Source organism: Anopheles arabiensis, chromosome 2 (genome assembly GCF_016920715.1).
Source record: "Anopheles arabiensis isolate DONGOLA chromosome 2, AaraD3, whole genome shotgun sequence".
NCBI lineage: Eukaryota > Metazoa > Arthropoda > Insecta > Diptera > Culicidae > Anopheles > Anopheles arabiensis.
In genome coordinates, this window is record NC_053517.1 from 2,939,956 (window position 1) to 2,957,162 (window position 17,207).

The following is a 17,207-nucleotide window of genomic DNA, read 5'->3' on the forward strand; positions in this document are numbered from 1 at the left end:
ACATACATCTTGCCGCACAACTACCGATAAAACCATAAACAAACATGGGCATGCATGGGCTCTCTTTGGCTAACGCTAAACAAACGCCAAACACCCTCTATCGATGGAGCAGCAAATCCCGCAACGCCTAAAAGCTGTTCAACTCCCAGCGACCGACTAATAACGGATGACTTCATGCTGGTTAATTATAATCCAAGCACAACACCAACGCCACAGTACCACCACCAGCAGCAAAAAGCCGCAACCAGCCGCACAGGCTCAACGCATTATGACGGTTATTAGCATGGTGCGCGCATGGGGCGCGCATACTTCACCCGGTCGAACAGCAATGATTAGCTGCGGCCAATCACAGCGCGCGCTAAAACCCTATACGTAAACGCAGGAACTTTACGGCGCTAAACGTTCGGGGGTGCATAATTCATTGCCCTGCATGGGGTGCAGCATAAAAACATGCGGATACATCATTGAAGAGTAGTACCTCCGTACCTAGAGTAAACATAACTTAGCGCACGGTACATGTGGATTAACTCTTTCTGTTTAATTGACCCCTTCTGAGAGATTAAAATCGTACAGTTCTATATTTAAGTGAAGCACATCTTTCTTCTTTCCCTGTTTTTGTCACCAATCTTCAACCAAGCTCCATTTCACCAGACACGCCCTGATTCTTACACTAATACTTCGTTCTCCGCCAAGTACTTTTGGCGTTCTTTCCTGCCAGCCAGCAACCAAACGGAACATAAAAGCCAACACGCTTTTATGCAAGATTCAAAGCACTGAAACATTCCGCGTTTAATGATACTAGCCCGCCAAGGGCAGAGAAAAATGCAGCTAGGAAGGTGCAGCAAAACGAAGTCACTGCGAGAAGTTCTTCTTCACGCGAGGAGTGCACTTAACACTGAGTGGGCAAAGCGTGAAGAGGTACTCAAAGTAAACATCGTGTCATTGGAATTGGTAGTTTTCTAAAGAAAGATACTCTTCCTCTGATGATGAAGATTTTGTTTTGTGATGTTTTTCTTTGGAACGCGGATATTGAAGATTCTCTTTATAAATTTTATAAATCATGCGCTTGAGCCAACTCTAATTCAAAAAATCAAATATAATCTTTAAGCTGAAATGTATATCAGCTTGTCGCAACTTTCCTCTAAATGTTTATCATATTCAACAGCACCACTTGCAATGACACTTGTAGCGTCTAGTACACATCTCATACCCGTACATCCCGTCTTGCGAGACATTCGTGCGCCGTAATGGTTATGAGCGGTACGTGAGCTGGATACCGGTTGCATTACACGTTTTACGGCTGCTACTTCTCAAGCAGGCTTGAAATTTTATTTCCGTTCCCAGTAGGTCTCGGCACTTGCAACGGTTTTATCTCCCGTCAGTCACACCGACACATACTGCGGACCTCCGGTTGCGAGATGTACGAGTTATGATAATTTGCACCATATGTACATCCGACCGAAAAGATGCAAAAAGTACCCGCTGTACCAAAACAGCACGCACAACGACCACTCTACTGCACAATATCGCTCACTAAGCTCCACCTAGGACGGATATCACGTAACGCAGCATAATAAGACGGAAGCGTCAACACGTTAAAACCCCAGGCGCGGCCCCGCCACTTTTCGATCAAAGAAATCGAATGTGAGACTCATGTGAAAAATCACTCCGATGTAACGATCGCTTTCTCAAGTTAACCATGTTCAAGGGTCACGAATTAAGCGGTCGACCAGTGGGCTTTGCTCGGTGCAAAATAAATGACGCAAAGAGGTTCGCTTTCCCCTACCCTCGACGCCGTTTCGGCAATCAAAACATCCGCACACTCCCAATAAAAAGGATTCCATTCGAACAGACTGGCGGCGACTACGCGCTATCGTCGCCGGAGGTCTCCATTCGGGATAGGTAAAGGCTTCCGCAAAATTAGGCTACCGTGCAACAAACGAATTTGCCGAGCCAAAACAAGCGGATGATGATAGAAAGGCAATAGCGCGACGTCAGACAGTGCGGAAATTTTTGGGGCTAGCTATCATATGGATACGCTTTTGCTTTGGCCCCGTCGTTTATGTGGCGGAAAAACGAACCGACGTCCAAAACGGAACATCAAAGGAAGCGTATAGTTGCCCGATTCGTTGATGATTGATTTTCATCTCATTCGAAGCTGTGGCTCGAGGCGACCCCTACAGCGTACTGCCTGCGAATGATGATCATCGTTTAATTTAACGACTTTCTCCATATCTTTGAGACGGCATCTTTCTGTCAGCACACGTTTGCGCCTTGTACCGCGAAAATGTTTATTTATTCATTCATCAACCTGGATTGTGCTGAGCGAAGATCTTTCTCTAACTTACCTTCTATTGTACCTGCAACGAAAAGAAAAGAAGATATTTAGTATTTTAACATCGAGTAGTAACTGTCAAGTCGTATTGCTTGAGAATACATTAGTTATCTATTTTAATTCCTAACGCCACTCATAATATTCATATTTCAGTCAAAACCTCTATCACCTGTCATACAATCAGAAATAATCTATCGCGGATATTATTAAACGGCTCTCAGATTAATTTGCTTCGTACGTCCTATCTCTAAACATACTTAACAACTAGCTGAGCGGCTCACTTTAACCAGGCGATGGAATGCAACACTACGGCTAAAATAAAGATCCACGTCAAATGGAGCCCTGCCCACCGAGGATGCTAATCGCATTCGACACATACTCGACACCGAAAGTCAGTTTTATCCTCTGCGTGTAACTCTCACCGGTGCTGCAACTACGACTAGAAGCGGCACTGACTGCTAAAAAGCCGGTTTTGACATGCGGCTGCAAAGCACGTGACAAACAAGAAATGCACCATCATCGTGACGGGTATGCGGCTAGGTAGCTACTTTGAAGTGCATATCTAATTTGACTTCATTCAGGTGTAAATGGTGTAACGACGTTTCGTAAGCTGTTGGGAAATCGCCGACAGGGGAAAAAGAGCTACTCAAAGACGTTCCGTCTGCCGTATCCGATTAGGTACCTTTTCCTAGTTTAGTTAGAGCCGAAGCACAGCCGAACAGCCGAAGCACTGCAGGTGATAATAGATCCTACTGATTATCACATATTTACATAACATTCATCCTCTTGCTAAGCATTCGCGTTTTTTCAATAGCTCCTTTTAATAAAATCGTAATACCATTGTTTCTTCAATTACCCTTCTACATCAGAATATAAGTATTGTACGGTTACTGTCAAATTAAAAGTACATAAATACTTTCATATATCGCCGGTAATATGCCGCAAACGTAACTAACAACCTGTAGTCCTAATGCGAGACAAATCCAGTTTTCATGCCGTTGCCAGTTTATCTTTCGCATTAGCATCTTCCGAGCCTGCGGGAAAACTGCACCTTTTCCGAAAGCCATCTAATGTTGCACTCATGCGTGAAGTTTCTACCATTAAGGGAGTTACTGACTGACAAACACTTGTAGGTAATAGAAAACTTGCAAATAATGATAATCGTCTCTGACAGCTGTCGGCAAGTGTACATACACTCGCCGCAGTTTCGCAGTGCTTGCGCAGAAGAAGTTAGTTTCGCTGAACGCCACACACATCACGAAGGTGTGCCGTAATGTCGAAAAAGAAGGCTTGATATTTATGCCGTGTGCTCTCGACAGCAGAAATTATCAAGTCTTGCGGGTATGTTTAAAAAAACCATTTTCTACAAGTCAGCAGTAGTAGTATTCAACGTTTGCACATGGGAAAAACTTGCTTTCTCAGATTTTTTCCAAGCTTTCTGAAGTAAATCGAGCCTAACACTTCCATAATCCAATACTAATCAAGACACATAACGGTTGCTTGATTGCAGCTATCTGTATCTAATTTGCCTTGTACATTTATTGTCTCAATTATGTCACAAAAATGCCACATTAATGACAACGAAAGCTTTTTAGAAAGGATCACATAATAGACGAGTTGTTATGATAGGCGGCAAATTACTTTCGACAGTTTTTAATTCCGTGTCAAAATATTAATGAAAAATCTATCAACATTCATTCGATAAGCTGAATGGATCAGAAATACGTAAACCAATTACACGGATTTTTACAGAGGGATATTATCAAATTTTGAAAATCTTTATACGTAACCTCCACTACAACGATATAACCATAGATTAAAGCATTGTAATAATGGGCATACTATGACTGTGGTACTTAAATTATAATCAGTATAGCAAATATGAGAGGCAAATCGGAGAAAAAATGCATGTCATTTCAGTTTAAGCTAGCTATAAATTGACTTCTTCAGTGGCAACCGTGAGCTGAGGCAAAAGGATCTACTAACAATCACATTTGAGTCAATTATCTTTGTCTACAATTGCTTCAAATGTCAATGGCCTTTTGAATGTTCTAAACACTATTTTTCTGATATGATTCTTTTTATATACTTCAAACATACATATCATTACAAACTGTAGGGTGTGTACTAGCATCTATTACAATTTACGCCACCATACCGATCTAGACTTTTAGACACGCAACCAGATAGTGAAGTTAAGTTACATGAGGCCAATTTATAGATGAAAATGAATCTATACCGCAAGGCCTTGTAGGATCAGTTGCGTCTATACCAGAATTGTACATAAATACTTCACTCAACTCATGGTATACGCATCAAGCATGAGCAAATGTAAACGATACCAATATGAATCGACGTTACGTTATCACAGCTTTTTTCAAAAACGCCCAACTATCTATTTCTAGATCCTAGATACTTCGTTTCCTACTACAAATATTTAAAATATGCACTAATATTCATAAAACCTATTCCTTTTCGAGTGCACTGTCGACAAAAATATTAAACTTCTGAGCTCCAGATTAAGTGGACTTTTTAGAGGAATCCTCACTTTGAACATCTTTCCTGAATTTTATTTCATTTTTGATTCTAATGTGTTTTCATATGATCCATATTCTTTTGTTGGCGTAATGAGCTACCCGGGTATAGGATCTATCTACTGTATCAAATAGATCACATCAAGATCGTCTTAGCCTGGTGTTAACTTAATCATGTCCAGTAAATCTAAAGTTCTCCGTTATCGTACCAAGATGATGATTCAACTGTTATTGATTTAAGTGCACCCAGTATACAATTCACGCTCGATAATCCACTTGATCGTGTGCGGATTATCGAATGACTTTTTAATGTGTTTTGTAAACTTCTTATTGTTGTCTCTGTCCATGGGTTAATTATTATCTATCATGCATTATCACAAAAGAAAGCTTTTATGTAAAAAAAGAAAAATATTTATCGTTTTAATCAAATTTCATGTTTTTGTTTTTTATCGAACACACTTCATCTCATGATTTTGTTTATTAAAATTACGAATCATCGAGCGTGAACTATATATAGCGTATATCTCGTCTATTAGTTTGAGAACCAAACATTTATAGGTAGGAAAGTATAAGCTCATCCTTTGTATCTCATTTTAATAACCCTACTAACTACATACGCAAAATAGTAATACATCTATTTTAATGCAATACCAAACCAAGCATAAAAGTATGATGTAGCTAATTGTACCAGTTTTCTAAGCTGTGTTTATACATTTCGTTCCTGCCGTATTGTTTCATGACCTGTCTATAACTAATATTCGTATTGGTTTAATAACCTATCCATTCTTACTCGTCTTGTATAGTTTTCACAGACTTATTTTACCGCAGAACGCGACTAAGAGACGAAACTATAACACGATTAGATGTCCTCCGCCATTCTGATATCATAAACCAGTAAACCAGTTATGCATGTAAAATGACTGGATAGCATTGGATTCTACTCATCTAAAAATAATAGCTGTGCTTCACTTATCTTGTCTTAAATTTACCTACGTTTCGTATTTTTTTTAATTTGATTTTATTCATTCTTCAACTTTCTAAGATGTTTCCCATGCTTGTATTCACTTATTTCGATTAATTCTACTTTCAACGTAATCACAGCATCTCTTTGCTTTAAATCGAATCCATTAGTGGGCAACATTTTCATTCCGAATTGATCCAAATTCATATCGCAGAATCGCATCTAAATCAAATTCCATGGACTTACCTAAAACGAAAAGAAAAAAAACAAAATCATTAATATTGATTTGTATACAAATTGGTTATTACAATTTCATAACGAGTTTCAGAACAGCGCAAACACTACAAACGAGCCCACATCAAAGAACAAAACAAATCAGCCAAGAAGAAGAGCATACTTTTCACTTCGAGACCCTATCCTTGATTAACGTCTTCCAGAGTGCCAAAAGCTGCTAACCTTTTTCACACCTTTCAGTGCAAAGCTTTCATCCGACCAGAAAGGCACACGAACCGTCCTCCGGCACATTATACGTGCCACAATCTTACAATCTTGAACCAACGCCAACCTAAAAGAAGCAAAACGAAACACTTCCAAAGCCTCGTGGCACGCAACTGCGAGCCCGGTGGCTCACCGGTTGGCAAAAGCATGGACGGACTCCACCGAAGATGTACGACTTAATTTGCAAGTTCACCCATCAGGGGGTTGGGATTTTCGGCAATAGGCACGTTGATTTGCCCCTTTCTTCTGAGCCAACATTGAAACACTACTGGGCGGGCGCTTTCTACCCTCACCGACCCCCATGTGGCAAAAGAGCTGCTGCTACGCAAATTATTAACGCTGTGCGGCACACAGACTGCTGGGTGGCGCCGACCACTCGAAGCGGAAGACAGGAAAGCGGATAGTCTATTTTTATTTTCCCCGGCTTCCGGTAAGGGGCTAACAATAAATAACCCCAACCCACAGGGAGCGGGGTGGAGATGGGAAGACTGCAAACTATCAAATTATAATGCACCGCTTGCTCCACACCACCATCACAGTCGCGTCCCTCTCATCCAGACGAACCCATTTGGTGAGGTGTGATTCCGACCGACTTGGCAAAAGTCCTGCACAACACGAAATGAGCCGCAGAGGAAAGCATGTAGGGGGGGGGGGGTGTTGCGGGAGAAATTATATGGACCTTTTCCAATGTGCCGGAAAGGTAGTGGGAAAAAAACTACTCCATATACCTTGGCAAGTCGCTGGTGAATGACGGCACGTCGGATACGACCACTGACACACACACCCGTGGGTTTAGGCTCTGACCCAGGCTAGACGATGGAATGTCGGGAAGTGAAAATTTATCGATTTACAGTTTCAATGGACTGTACGCCAAAAGAAATAGGTACGTTCGCTACCGACCGTACCGAAATCCCATGCTTCCCAGTGACAGTGACGGACGTAGATCAGTCGCTGAACCGTCACGCAGTAACTTCGGGCTACAAGCAATTCCAGCAAACCTGGTCCCATTTAACCTCCTCTTCCGTCGGGAACTCTTGCTTTGCGGACAGCTTCTGTCCGTTGGGGCAGGGAGCTATGTTGCGCAGGAATAGTACAGCGTCTCATATTCGTCTACATTTCGCACCATTCGTTTCATTCACCCAATTCAATCATTCGGTTCAAAAGGGTCAACATAAATTGTAGTAGTAGGGGGCCGGGTTCTGTACTACGACAAGGGGAGTGCGAATTTTACGAACACCTGAACAATGGCACAAGGCGGAGGCACGCCGTTTAATGTCTAGAGCAATTGAAACGTACCTAGGGCGTCTGCATTTAAGCGGGATGCCCGTCCATTGCTCTGCTCAAAACAGCCAAAAGGCCACAACCTCAACAAAAAAAAGATTCAACTAGGAAATAGTATGACGAACCGTGAGATCGGACAAAAGTTAGAATGCTCTGTTGTGTTGACGTTAGCAGCAGTACTGTGCAGCGTGCTTCAAACCTTCTACAAAACCAGCATAACGAGCAGCAATGGCCATGACCACGCCACGCCCAAGGGGAGCTCCGAGTACGTTTGCACAAAATCGTTCCGCCATCATCGACCGGCTTTGTTCATTCAGTTTCAAATCTCGGTCAACCCTGTCTGGCGCTTGCCTAGCTCCCACTACTGCCCCTCTTTTTAACCGCCATGTTTGCGCTATTCTTTTGTTTTATTTTTGTTTTTTGCACACCCACACACAAAAAACACTCTACTAACAACCACCATACCCGCAGGAAGCGCCCGCGTGTCGTTGTTCTGTGCTCATGTGTCGTCAATTGGCCGACTGACACACCAGGACACATCACCTGTCGTCTTGAGGCAACCCCGTTGTAGCACTGACAACGAAACGTCGCCCGTTCGCCGTTAGTATTTAGTCTAGCCATTACAGAGCTTGTCCCGTTTCACTCCTCCCCATGGCACCCAGCTACTTTTCTTTCTCCACACAACGAAGACACACAAAGTGACACAATTTCACCCACGCAAGATAGGAGCGGACAGTTTAATTGTATTTATTTCGCCTCTCCGCACATCAAATCGAGCTGACCGACGACGACATGTACCTTCTCGCCCGGTGTTGCCACTCCACAGAAAGGTTCTGCTACCAGCACACAACGGAACAAAGTGACGCAGTTTCGATATTGGTGCGGTCCGTGAGCTGCCATGTACGTGTAGATGCGGCAACAGAAACACTACAGCGGAAGTGGACTCACACCTACAAAAAGAGGTACGCCACATCGCCTGACGTCGAACATCAGCATCTAATCTCTAAATGTGATCATTGCTCTGACTGCTACCAACACACACACACAGGTTTGTGGGGAACACACATAAAGACGCTGTGTGTACGTGGTACATTTCACGCGAGCTAGGTGAACGCGATGCGCATGGATGGGTACGCGCAATGCGATTGAGGTGCTCTTCATGGTGTGTGCGCAATTTTCCTTCGGATTATGATGTCATGCTCTCCTCTCTTCTATTGACGTCGGTCTGATGGAGGATGAGCCCAGCAAAAGCAATAGAACTGGATTTGTTTATAACTGTAACCACTCTTCGCTTCGCATGTCACACAAAACATTGTTTACCTTAAATTGTTTACCCAGGCCTTGTTCAATGCCAATGCCTTCCCACGATTAGCGGCTAATCGTTCGCAACGTGCCTCTCTGGGCGCTTTTCGAGTGCATTATCGAATGCGGGCGCAAAATCACGGCCGTATTCAAGTGGCTGCCTCTCGTTATTATGACACGTGTGCGTGGTTATGTGCTAATTGGAGCTTCTAGAACTTTTTTTTACCGACATATCACAAAGCTTCCGGGTGCTATCGTTCCTGTTTTCGCTGGCACGTTGGTTCTATGACATTCTCTTGCATTCATTTTATGGTCGTCGAGTCACACGTTTTAGAGTAAAAAGTCTGGCTACTACTGCTCCAGCGTTACCATGACCAAACATAATTTGATTCGAGCATCTTTATACCACAAGCAGAGAGAGAGAGCAAGATGTTCTATGCGTTGCTTCGGACCAAAGGAGTGCACCAACACTTACACGCACGGTCTAAATCGTAACGCGCCCCAGCACATGGTGGCGCATTCCGGCATGCAACTGCACCGCTGCAACCCACCGCATGCACTCACAAAACGGAACTATATATAGCTCAACTGCCAGAAGACCTCCACACACTGCTACACCTCGATGCTCTTTCTCTTTCTCTCTAGACTTCCTTTGTCACATTTCGACGAGCAGAGAGAGCGTACACACTGGCGGTACTAAAATAATATTTTTCCCAAAGCATGCACATGCAAACCAAGCCGAGCCAACACCCCACAAGCAGAGGTTCCAATATTTCCACACGCCCGTTCACACCACCCGTCCATGTCCCATGCCCATGCGCGGTTGGAAAAGTGGAACAGCGCGCGGCGCACTGCAAACAAAAGAAAGCCGAAAAGTGTGCAACGACGACGACATACATCCCCCCGCCTTGCCAGAAAGCAACGACGGGGTTTGGAAAATTCACATACTCAACCGGCAACTCGTACGTGCTGCTGCTGCGCTGCTCCAAGGAGTGAAAGTAGCGTGTGGAAAACAAGCAGCGTGGAGGAGCAGGAAAACCTCGAGCTGTTCGTCTTTTTCCGCCCGGCTTTACGGCTGGCGGCCGTAATGCAGCCGATTTCCGTAAATTCCGATCGCTCCACGGCGAACGAAGGTGAGGAAGTTTTTCCACCGAGTTTCCTTCAACGAAGCGGCACATTATCGGTGGACAGTGTCGCGCTTACGATAGAGACTCCCGCCCCGTCAGTCTGTCTGACTGTCTGCCCGCGGGTTCGATGGTTTATTTTTAAACAGATCGGTTCGGGGGTTTACACACACACACACACACACACATATGCAAGCCAAACGGTGACGTGATGGGACATTTTATGACAGCAGCAATAGGACGACACATGCCGGTGCAGTCCATCTCTTGGTGACATTAGGGTGATTATTGAGGTGTGTTGTATTGCAGTGGAATAACCTGAATCGCACGCAGCTTGTGAGCGTTTTAATTATAACATATCGTTTAAGATGTTTTATGCTAGGAAGACACATTATGGAAAAGGTAAACAAAGCTAATTTAAATACATCTCGTCTGTGCCATATGCCAACCTTTTTTCTACCAAAAGGGCCCTATACATTGACGCAACATCATGACACAATCGACGGAAATCATTTTGTGCCACGGCACGCACGGTATAATCTAATTCCAAGGACACGGCTGCTTGTGTGTGCCATACGCTCCAAACCCACACAAATACTCGAACGGTGGCAAAAGGGATAGAAAAGACATAAAAGCACACATCCAACAACCAGAAACTGCAGTTTACTAGCACGGCCCATTACACGCATGAGCCACAGTAGTATCATTCGTCTGAAATAAAAATGACGTCACCGTCCATCACATGCTTGTGTGTCTGACAGCTGTAAGCATGTGTTAGAGTAGTGATGGTCGTTTAAAATACACACACACACCCAGCTGACTATGTATAGGTAGTGGCTTAGTCACAACAACATCACAACAAACCTCCGCAAAGCCGCATTGATTAAAAAGTGCTATAATTATGGGGCTCTAATTATCAGTCCAATAACATTCCACTTTGAGCCACAGCTAGTCCCTAGCGTGATGGAGGTTCCGTTTATTGGCTTTCCACGGCGAGGGATTTATTTCACGTGACACAACTTTTCGCGCAGGACAGCACAAAAGGAGCTCATAACAATGTCATGTACAGCAGCACATGATTTATGTTAGGGTAGGGCTCTATGCTATGCTATGCTGGCTGGCTATGGAATTTCGCAAGGTCATTGATCGATACCCGTGTGCCAACTGCTATTTTTAACGCCCCATTTTAGCAGCTCGAGCAGCATATTTGGCACCACGCACAACAGCGTGTCGCTTTTGTTTGCCAAATCATAAATAATCCCGAGAAAACTGAACGCATTTCTGCAATTTACAAACAGTCCACACCACGGAGTACAGTTTTAAATCTTCATTTTGCAATTTGAAAAAACAAAGAAGAGTCTAAACGACACGCCATTTGCCCTTTCGACGCTTCTGCTATAATATTCACCGTATTCGCAAACCAGCATTGCGCCAACATCACCGACCAGCCGTCCCTCTCGACGACCCAGCAGCCGTTAGTATTTTAAGTTCGCCGCGAAGGTTCATTCGCAACATAATCCATCCAAGGTTAATCTTCAGTGCCCCGAGAGCTCCAGAGATGCCGGCAAAAGTATTAAATTTGCATCTTTCGCTGCGAGCAACGAGTAAGGCAAAATCTGCGTTGATGCTACAAGATTGGAGTATTGCTGATGTACGCACAAGTATACACGGGAGAAGATATCGGCAAGGTTAACAACCATTGCTACTCCCTCCTCTACCCTGTTGTGATACTGCACACAGCTGAGGGAGAGTATTTCTTCACATTTCTTGCTGGTTTCAATAATCCTGCGCCAGGTAAATTGGAAATGTTTATATTGCCACAAAACAACAAACCCCAAAACATCAGGATATCGTCTTACTGTGCGCGGATGATGTACAAAATACTGCCAGAAGATCCAAACGACGCGAAAAACAATTTCACCAGAACCGCATTCAAAGGACTGAAAATCAAATTTCCGAAACAGCTTCTTTATGGTAAGGAGCTATTGTCTAGCGACTTAGCGAAGATATTTTGGTTTGCTTTTCTGTACGTCGAGTTGCCTATAAAAGTGCCAAAAACACGAACCTCACAAACTTCATGGGAATGAATATAACTTATTGAAAACCATCAAACGCAAACCATCAGTTCATCAAATGCAAACCAACCACATTGTATCGCCTTCAGTCATCTGAATCTCTTTCATCTTCTCCCATTTGCTTTCGCGCTTTGTGGAACACCTCAATTTAGGCGGTTCCTTTCTTGGCCGAAAATTTCCCCTCAATCAATTCATCATGATTATCAACAGTCCCCCGCCGGCTAGTGGAGCGCAACAGCGCATCATACCACCTCCCAAACAAAGTCGGCAAGAAATGAAAATGCACGCTTTCCGCAATGACTTTATTGGGCCGGTCCGAAGATATGCATCCTAATCGCCGTGTGTACAAGGTTACATGTAAAAGCAACGCACTCGAGAAAGCCGTGCCATGTTCGGAAAGAGTGTTGAAGTGGTGGAGAGACCTTGCCGTCCGTGCGACTTCTGTTTGCGGCTCAAACAACGAAAGTATCAATGCAGTTCTGTACCGAGTGGCGTCGGTGGGAAAGAAATTTGACCCATTCGTAAATTGTGTGTACGTGTGTGTGTGTGCTGGTGTATTACTATTTCCTCCTTTCCAAAAGATGGCCTAGTCCACTCTCAACCAAAACAAAAATCTGAGAGAAACAGAAACATGCCGTGCAGCAGAGTGACTTCAAACACAAAATGCCAAACATGGTTCAGGCCACGGTTTGTATGTCATGCGTGTTTCAGTTTCTTTCGCAAGGAAGCGAGCGGGGACGGGTGGGAAGGCGGTGTGTCTGTGTAAAGTTTAGCAAAATAGCATACAATTGAGTACATGGGGCACATTTGCGCTGCATTTCCATTTCGATCGTCCGTATCTTTCGATTCGGTTCTCATTGAAGTTTAACTTTCACCAGCTTTTTTTGTTAAACAGAAAAGAAACACACGTGACTGAAAATCTTTGTACCGAGTTTCACGACTAGCTTCCGATCGCAAACAGTTCGAAACAAGCTGCAAACAAGCGGCTTATGAAGCAATGAGTGTTGTCATTGAGCATCAAAGCCCGCCTTCAGTCATTGCCCCCAAATAAACCATACTTTTGCCACTCGGACTTTGCCATTTTATAGATGATGTAATATCCCGCGCCCCCTGCATCGCTGCTATCCGCCGACCGTTTCACGCCATGCACGCCAATTACGTACACGTTCAGCCAACGAAAAACAAGCGTAGAATAAAGAGTAAGATAGCTTCCTGTAAACCGACCAATACCGAGGCGCAGCCGCATATACCCTAACCGGCCCCATTACGATTAGCCTGATCCTATCGGTAAACTTTAAGGCTTCGCCAACGACCGACGACGACGACGGCGGCGGCTGCGGCGAATCCAATATACGCGTGTCTCCTCCACTTCATCGATTGCTTTCCAAAATGCCGCCCGCGACAATGTCGAGGCCTCCTGCCTGCACGATTGTGTGAGTTCCACGTCGGCAAAACCGCTCGCCACGTACCGTATATATCATATTCTTTCGCCAACCTCCTATCGGCGGCACACCAAAAACAGCCTTGCGGCGGGTCATCTAGTGTGACGTGCATGCGAGGAAGCGGGCAGATTGGCCGTGTGCCTTTTGCCAAACCGCAATCAACTCAACGACTCAACGACTGGACGTGATTTGCATCCGCAAGCTCACCATCATCTTCGCTCGTATTTTATAACACATTCTTAAAGGTTCGCTAACCCCTCCCTAGCGCCGTAGCAGTCGACGATGCTCCTCTCTTCAACCAGACACCGTGGCGACAGGAAATTCAGAATGTCTTCTTTGCGGATCTTTGCTCTGCCCGGCAGGCGCTATATAAATACTTTTCTCATATCTAAACGGGCCGACCCGGCACGTGCTCGGATATTCATAGTTCAATGATGCTTACTACCCGTGATGAAAATTGTCGCTGAAAATCGGAAGAAAAGTTTTATGACTCAACGACACACACACACACGCACACAAACACACAATGAGGCAATGTATATCTCGGGGGAAACAGTGAAACATTGACGACATTCCGGACCGGTGACGTAAGTGTGCAAACGCAACACAGACAGTTCGTGACCTCACGTGCACATGCGGACATTGGAAAACTTTTGGTTGGGTGAAGCGAAAATTGTATGCCCACTGGTCAGACACTTCAGGCGAACGTTTAGTGTCGCCGGTACCTTCTGGCCAGGGTTTCTCCTTCAATATCGACCGCCCAGAAGGAAGGAAGAAGCACGCGTGTATGCGCAGCACGTATTATGCTTGGTCCAATTTACGTCTGCAATTACATTTATGCGTCTCTTTCTTTACTCCAGGCAGGCAAGAGACATACAGCGGTACACAGCTAAAGGCTAAACAGCTGACCAGAGAAAATGCAAATGTTTCATTCCGTGCTTCATTGGCGAATGACACACAGGGTAAGCTCGAAAGAGATTGTAAAGGTTCTGTTACTAATTGACATTGACATGTATCAGCTAACGCTTACTTGTTTCGTATCTTTTTCCGAACAGCTGTTTGTAGACGTTATCTTATCAAGACGGGCAAAATACCTGATGTTTATCATGGTTAGATACGCATGACATGGCAAAATATTCGTCAAAATCCCATGGACAATGACAAAAGCAAGACGACACTGTTTGACAAATGACGTCAATATGTATTGTTTGCACTCATTGTTAATTTTGGGATTTTTAATTAACTATATTTGTTTATAAGAATGCACCATTTAACTACCTCGACGATCCACGGACAATTTTAATTTTCATTTGCTTTCCCTTTTCACACCCAAAAACAGAACATTCCAATTCTACCATAAAAAAACGCATAACAATATATTCATCGTGCCGTGCAATAATATCCATATTTATGGACGATGGCACACCATTTCCTCGTAAATAGTTTCACAAATGGTTTGCTGGTGTGTACTTTTTTCCCTCTCTTCCACCAATACCGGCATGAGGAGCACTCATGAATATTAGCCCTGCACAGCGCGCGTTAGCTAATCCAACATAATTAGTGTCGTTCGCTCACACAACACTGTCGTTGCGAAACTAGCAAAAATTTTACTGATAACTACCACCGGTCAGTCAAGAGGGGTGTGCGTGAGTATGTCTCTTAATGTAATTTGTTTTCCAACCTTGTCCTCTAGCGGCAGAGCAACGAAAAAAGCAGGATAACAACTAAAAAAAGCCACCACCGCGAGCAGGAAGTAGGTCAGCCACGCGGCGAACGATTCCTGGAAGCGGCGAGATGACGTCATTTTTAGACCGGAACATTACTTCACGCACACCTTTGGCGAGGAAGGTGGGATGGAAGGCGACACCCATGAGCCTAAATTGGTGCGCATAAATTTATCCAACAATCTACCACTGTGAAGATCCGCTAACGATGAACCGTTACCGAGCGAGCCACCACACGTGGTTACTCTACCCGTTACATGTTGCGCTGCTGAACCGTGAGCTGCTGGCTGGCAGGCGTCGAAGAGGAGGGTAACATTTAATTTAAATTCAGTGCGCCTTCACGTTGTTTTCCGCAGGTGAGTTTTATAAATATTACATTAAACTGCGCGGGCCATGCAATAGATTTGAACGGCGATGAATATTCATATCACAATGGTTTGCACAGGAATCGGGACAAGCGAATGAGAGAACGAAGGAATTGGGTTCCTTTTTTTATTTGTTTTTGTTTGTTAATGGCGATTAGTGCAGCGAAGCTCATTAGGATCGAGATTTAAATGCATTTGTTTTGCCTTCTGCCACTATTTTTATTGAACTGTATCGTAGCTTACGGTTTAAGCACGACAGAGCGCGGGGATGGATCCATTCGAATGCAATCATCAGAGCATTGGCTCTATATTTATCCAATCCTATCGATCCATCCCTAATCCATTCCTCGCCCGTCCGTAAGCCAATGTAAACGAATGTCGGTTCCGATGGCTTCCACCGCGGAAAGGAATCTCTACGTTTGCAGACACCAAATAAATAGCAGATAATCGAAATGGAGCCAGACGACCATTGTCGATGGACCCCAGCGATCCAATCGGGCGGCTTTGGTCCATTCCGCGACGTGTCCGATTTGAAGAGATAATTAAATTAGCACAATATGCCGCGCCACCATCGCCGATAGTTTGTGCAGTGAAGTCGCCGCGCGGTTGGGCGTGTCAAAACCACGCCAAGAACCGATCGAATGCACGCCGGCTCCGAGCTTCCCGCGAGCTAAACGAGAAGAAACCAATCGAATAAGTGGACGGAATGGGGTTTTAGTGCGCCCACCGAAGCCGATCGACGGCGCTGTTGCAGCAGCAATAAATTCGGATAAGTATTAAGAGATTACCACCCCCAACCACGCCCCGTTGCCGTTGTGAGGGTGTGTGTGTGTGTCAGAACACAATCCCACCCAACCTTCTGCACCCCTCGGTAAGTGCGCAAAAAAGCGAGTGGAAGTTGGAATGGACACACACACATACACACACACAGGCATCAAAAGTGATTGTAAAATTGACGTCTTGCCGATGGACATTCGATGCAATGAAGAGAAAGCTAGTAATCGATCGTCCGCTGGCGATAAATTCAAGCACAATGAAAAAAGGTCGACCCAAACAACGGTGACAACGCGTGTGTGGGTGTGTGTGCACGCGAGAAGCGCGATCCGCGCGGAGGAAAGTGATGCAACTGCACGCACGCACGCACGCAATGCATTTCCTGCGCGCTGTGTCAAGCGCACGAACGCGATCGATTCAAAACAAATCGATGAGTCATAAAACACACGGGGGATGTGGATGGGAAAAGACAAACACAAAACACTTTCGGACGGTCGCGTGGGCTATATCTCGGCGTAGCATAATGATCATCTTCCAACAGCGAAAGGATCAAATCGGCCCCATCGTGTGCCTCTTGTCGGTGTTATTTTGGTAGTAGCGATCGACTAACGCAAACGATGGCGCTACTCTCTGATTGATGGAATGTGTTTTTCGGGGGTTTTTATTTTTATTGCCCGTTGTTTGCGCAACACAGAACTACGGCCGATCGAACAGCAGAGCGCAACAACAACGCAAACTATCATCGTCACATTGTCAAACGGGTTGCGCTGCAAACATTCTTCTCTCCCACGA

At 44.6% G+C, this 17,207-nt stretch overlaps 1 protein-coding gene across 6 annotated transcripts in view; it reads right to left on the reverse strand.

Annotated features, from left to right (window-relative positions):
• Positions 1 to 17,207, reverse strand: part of LOC120898748 (box A-binding factor) — a 104,955-nt gene that overhangs the window by 65,637 nt on the left and 22,111 nt on the right. For all 6 annotated transcript variants that reach the window (XM_040305019.1, XM_040305021.1, XM_040305020.1 and 3 more), the window contains one exon: positions 2,349 to 2,360. In XM_040305019.1, coding sequence (XP_040160953.1) covers positions 2,349 to 2,360 — 12 coding nt within the window. The remainder of the gene's footprint in view (positions 1 to 2,348; positions 2,361 to 17,207) is intronic.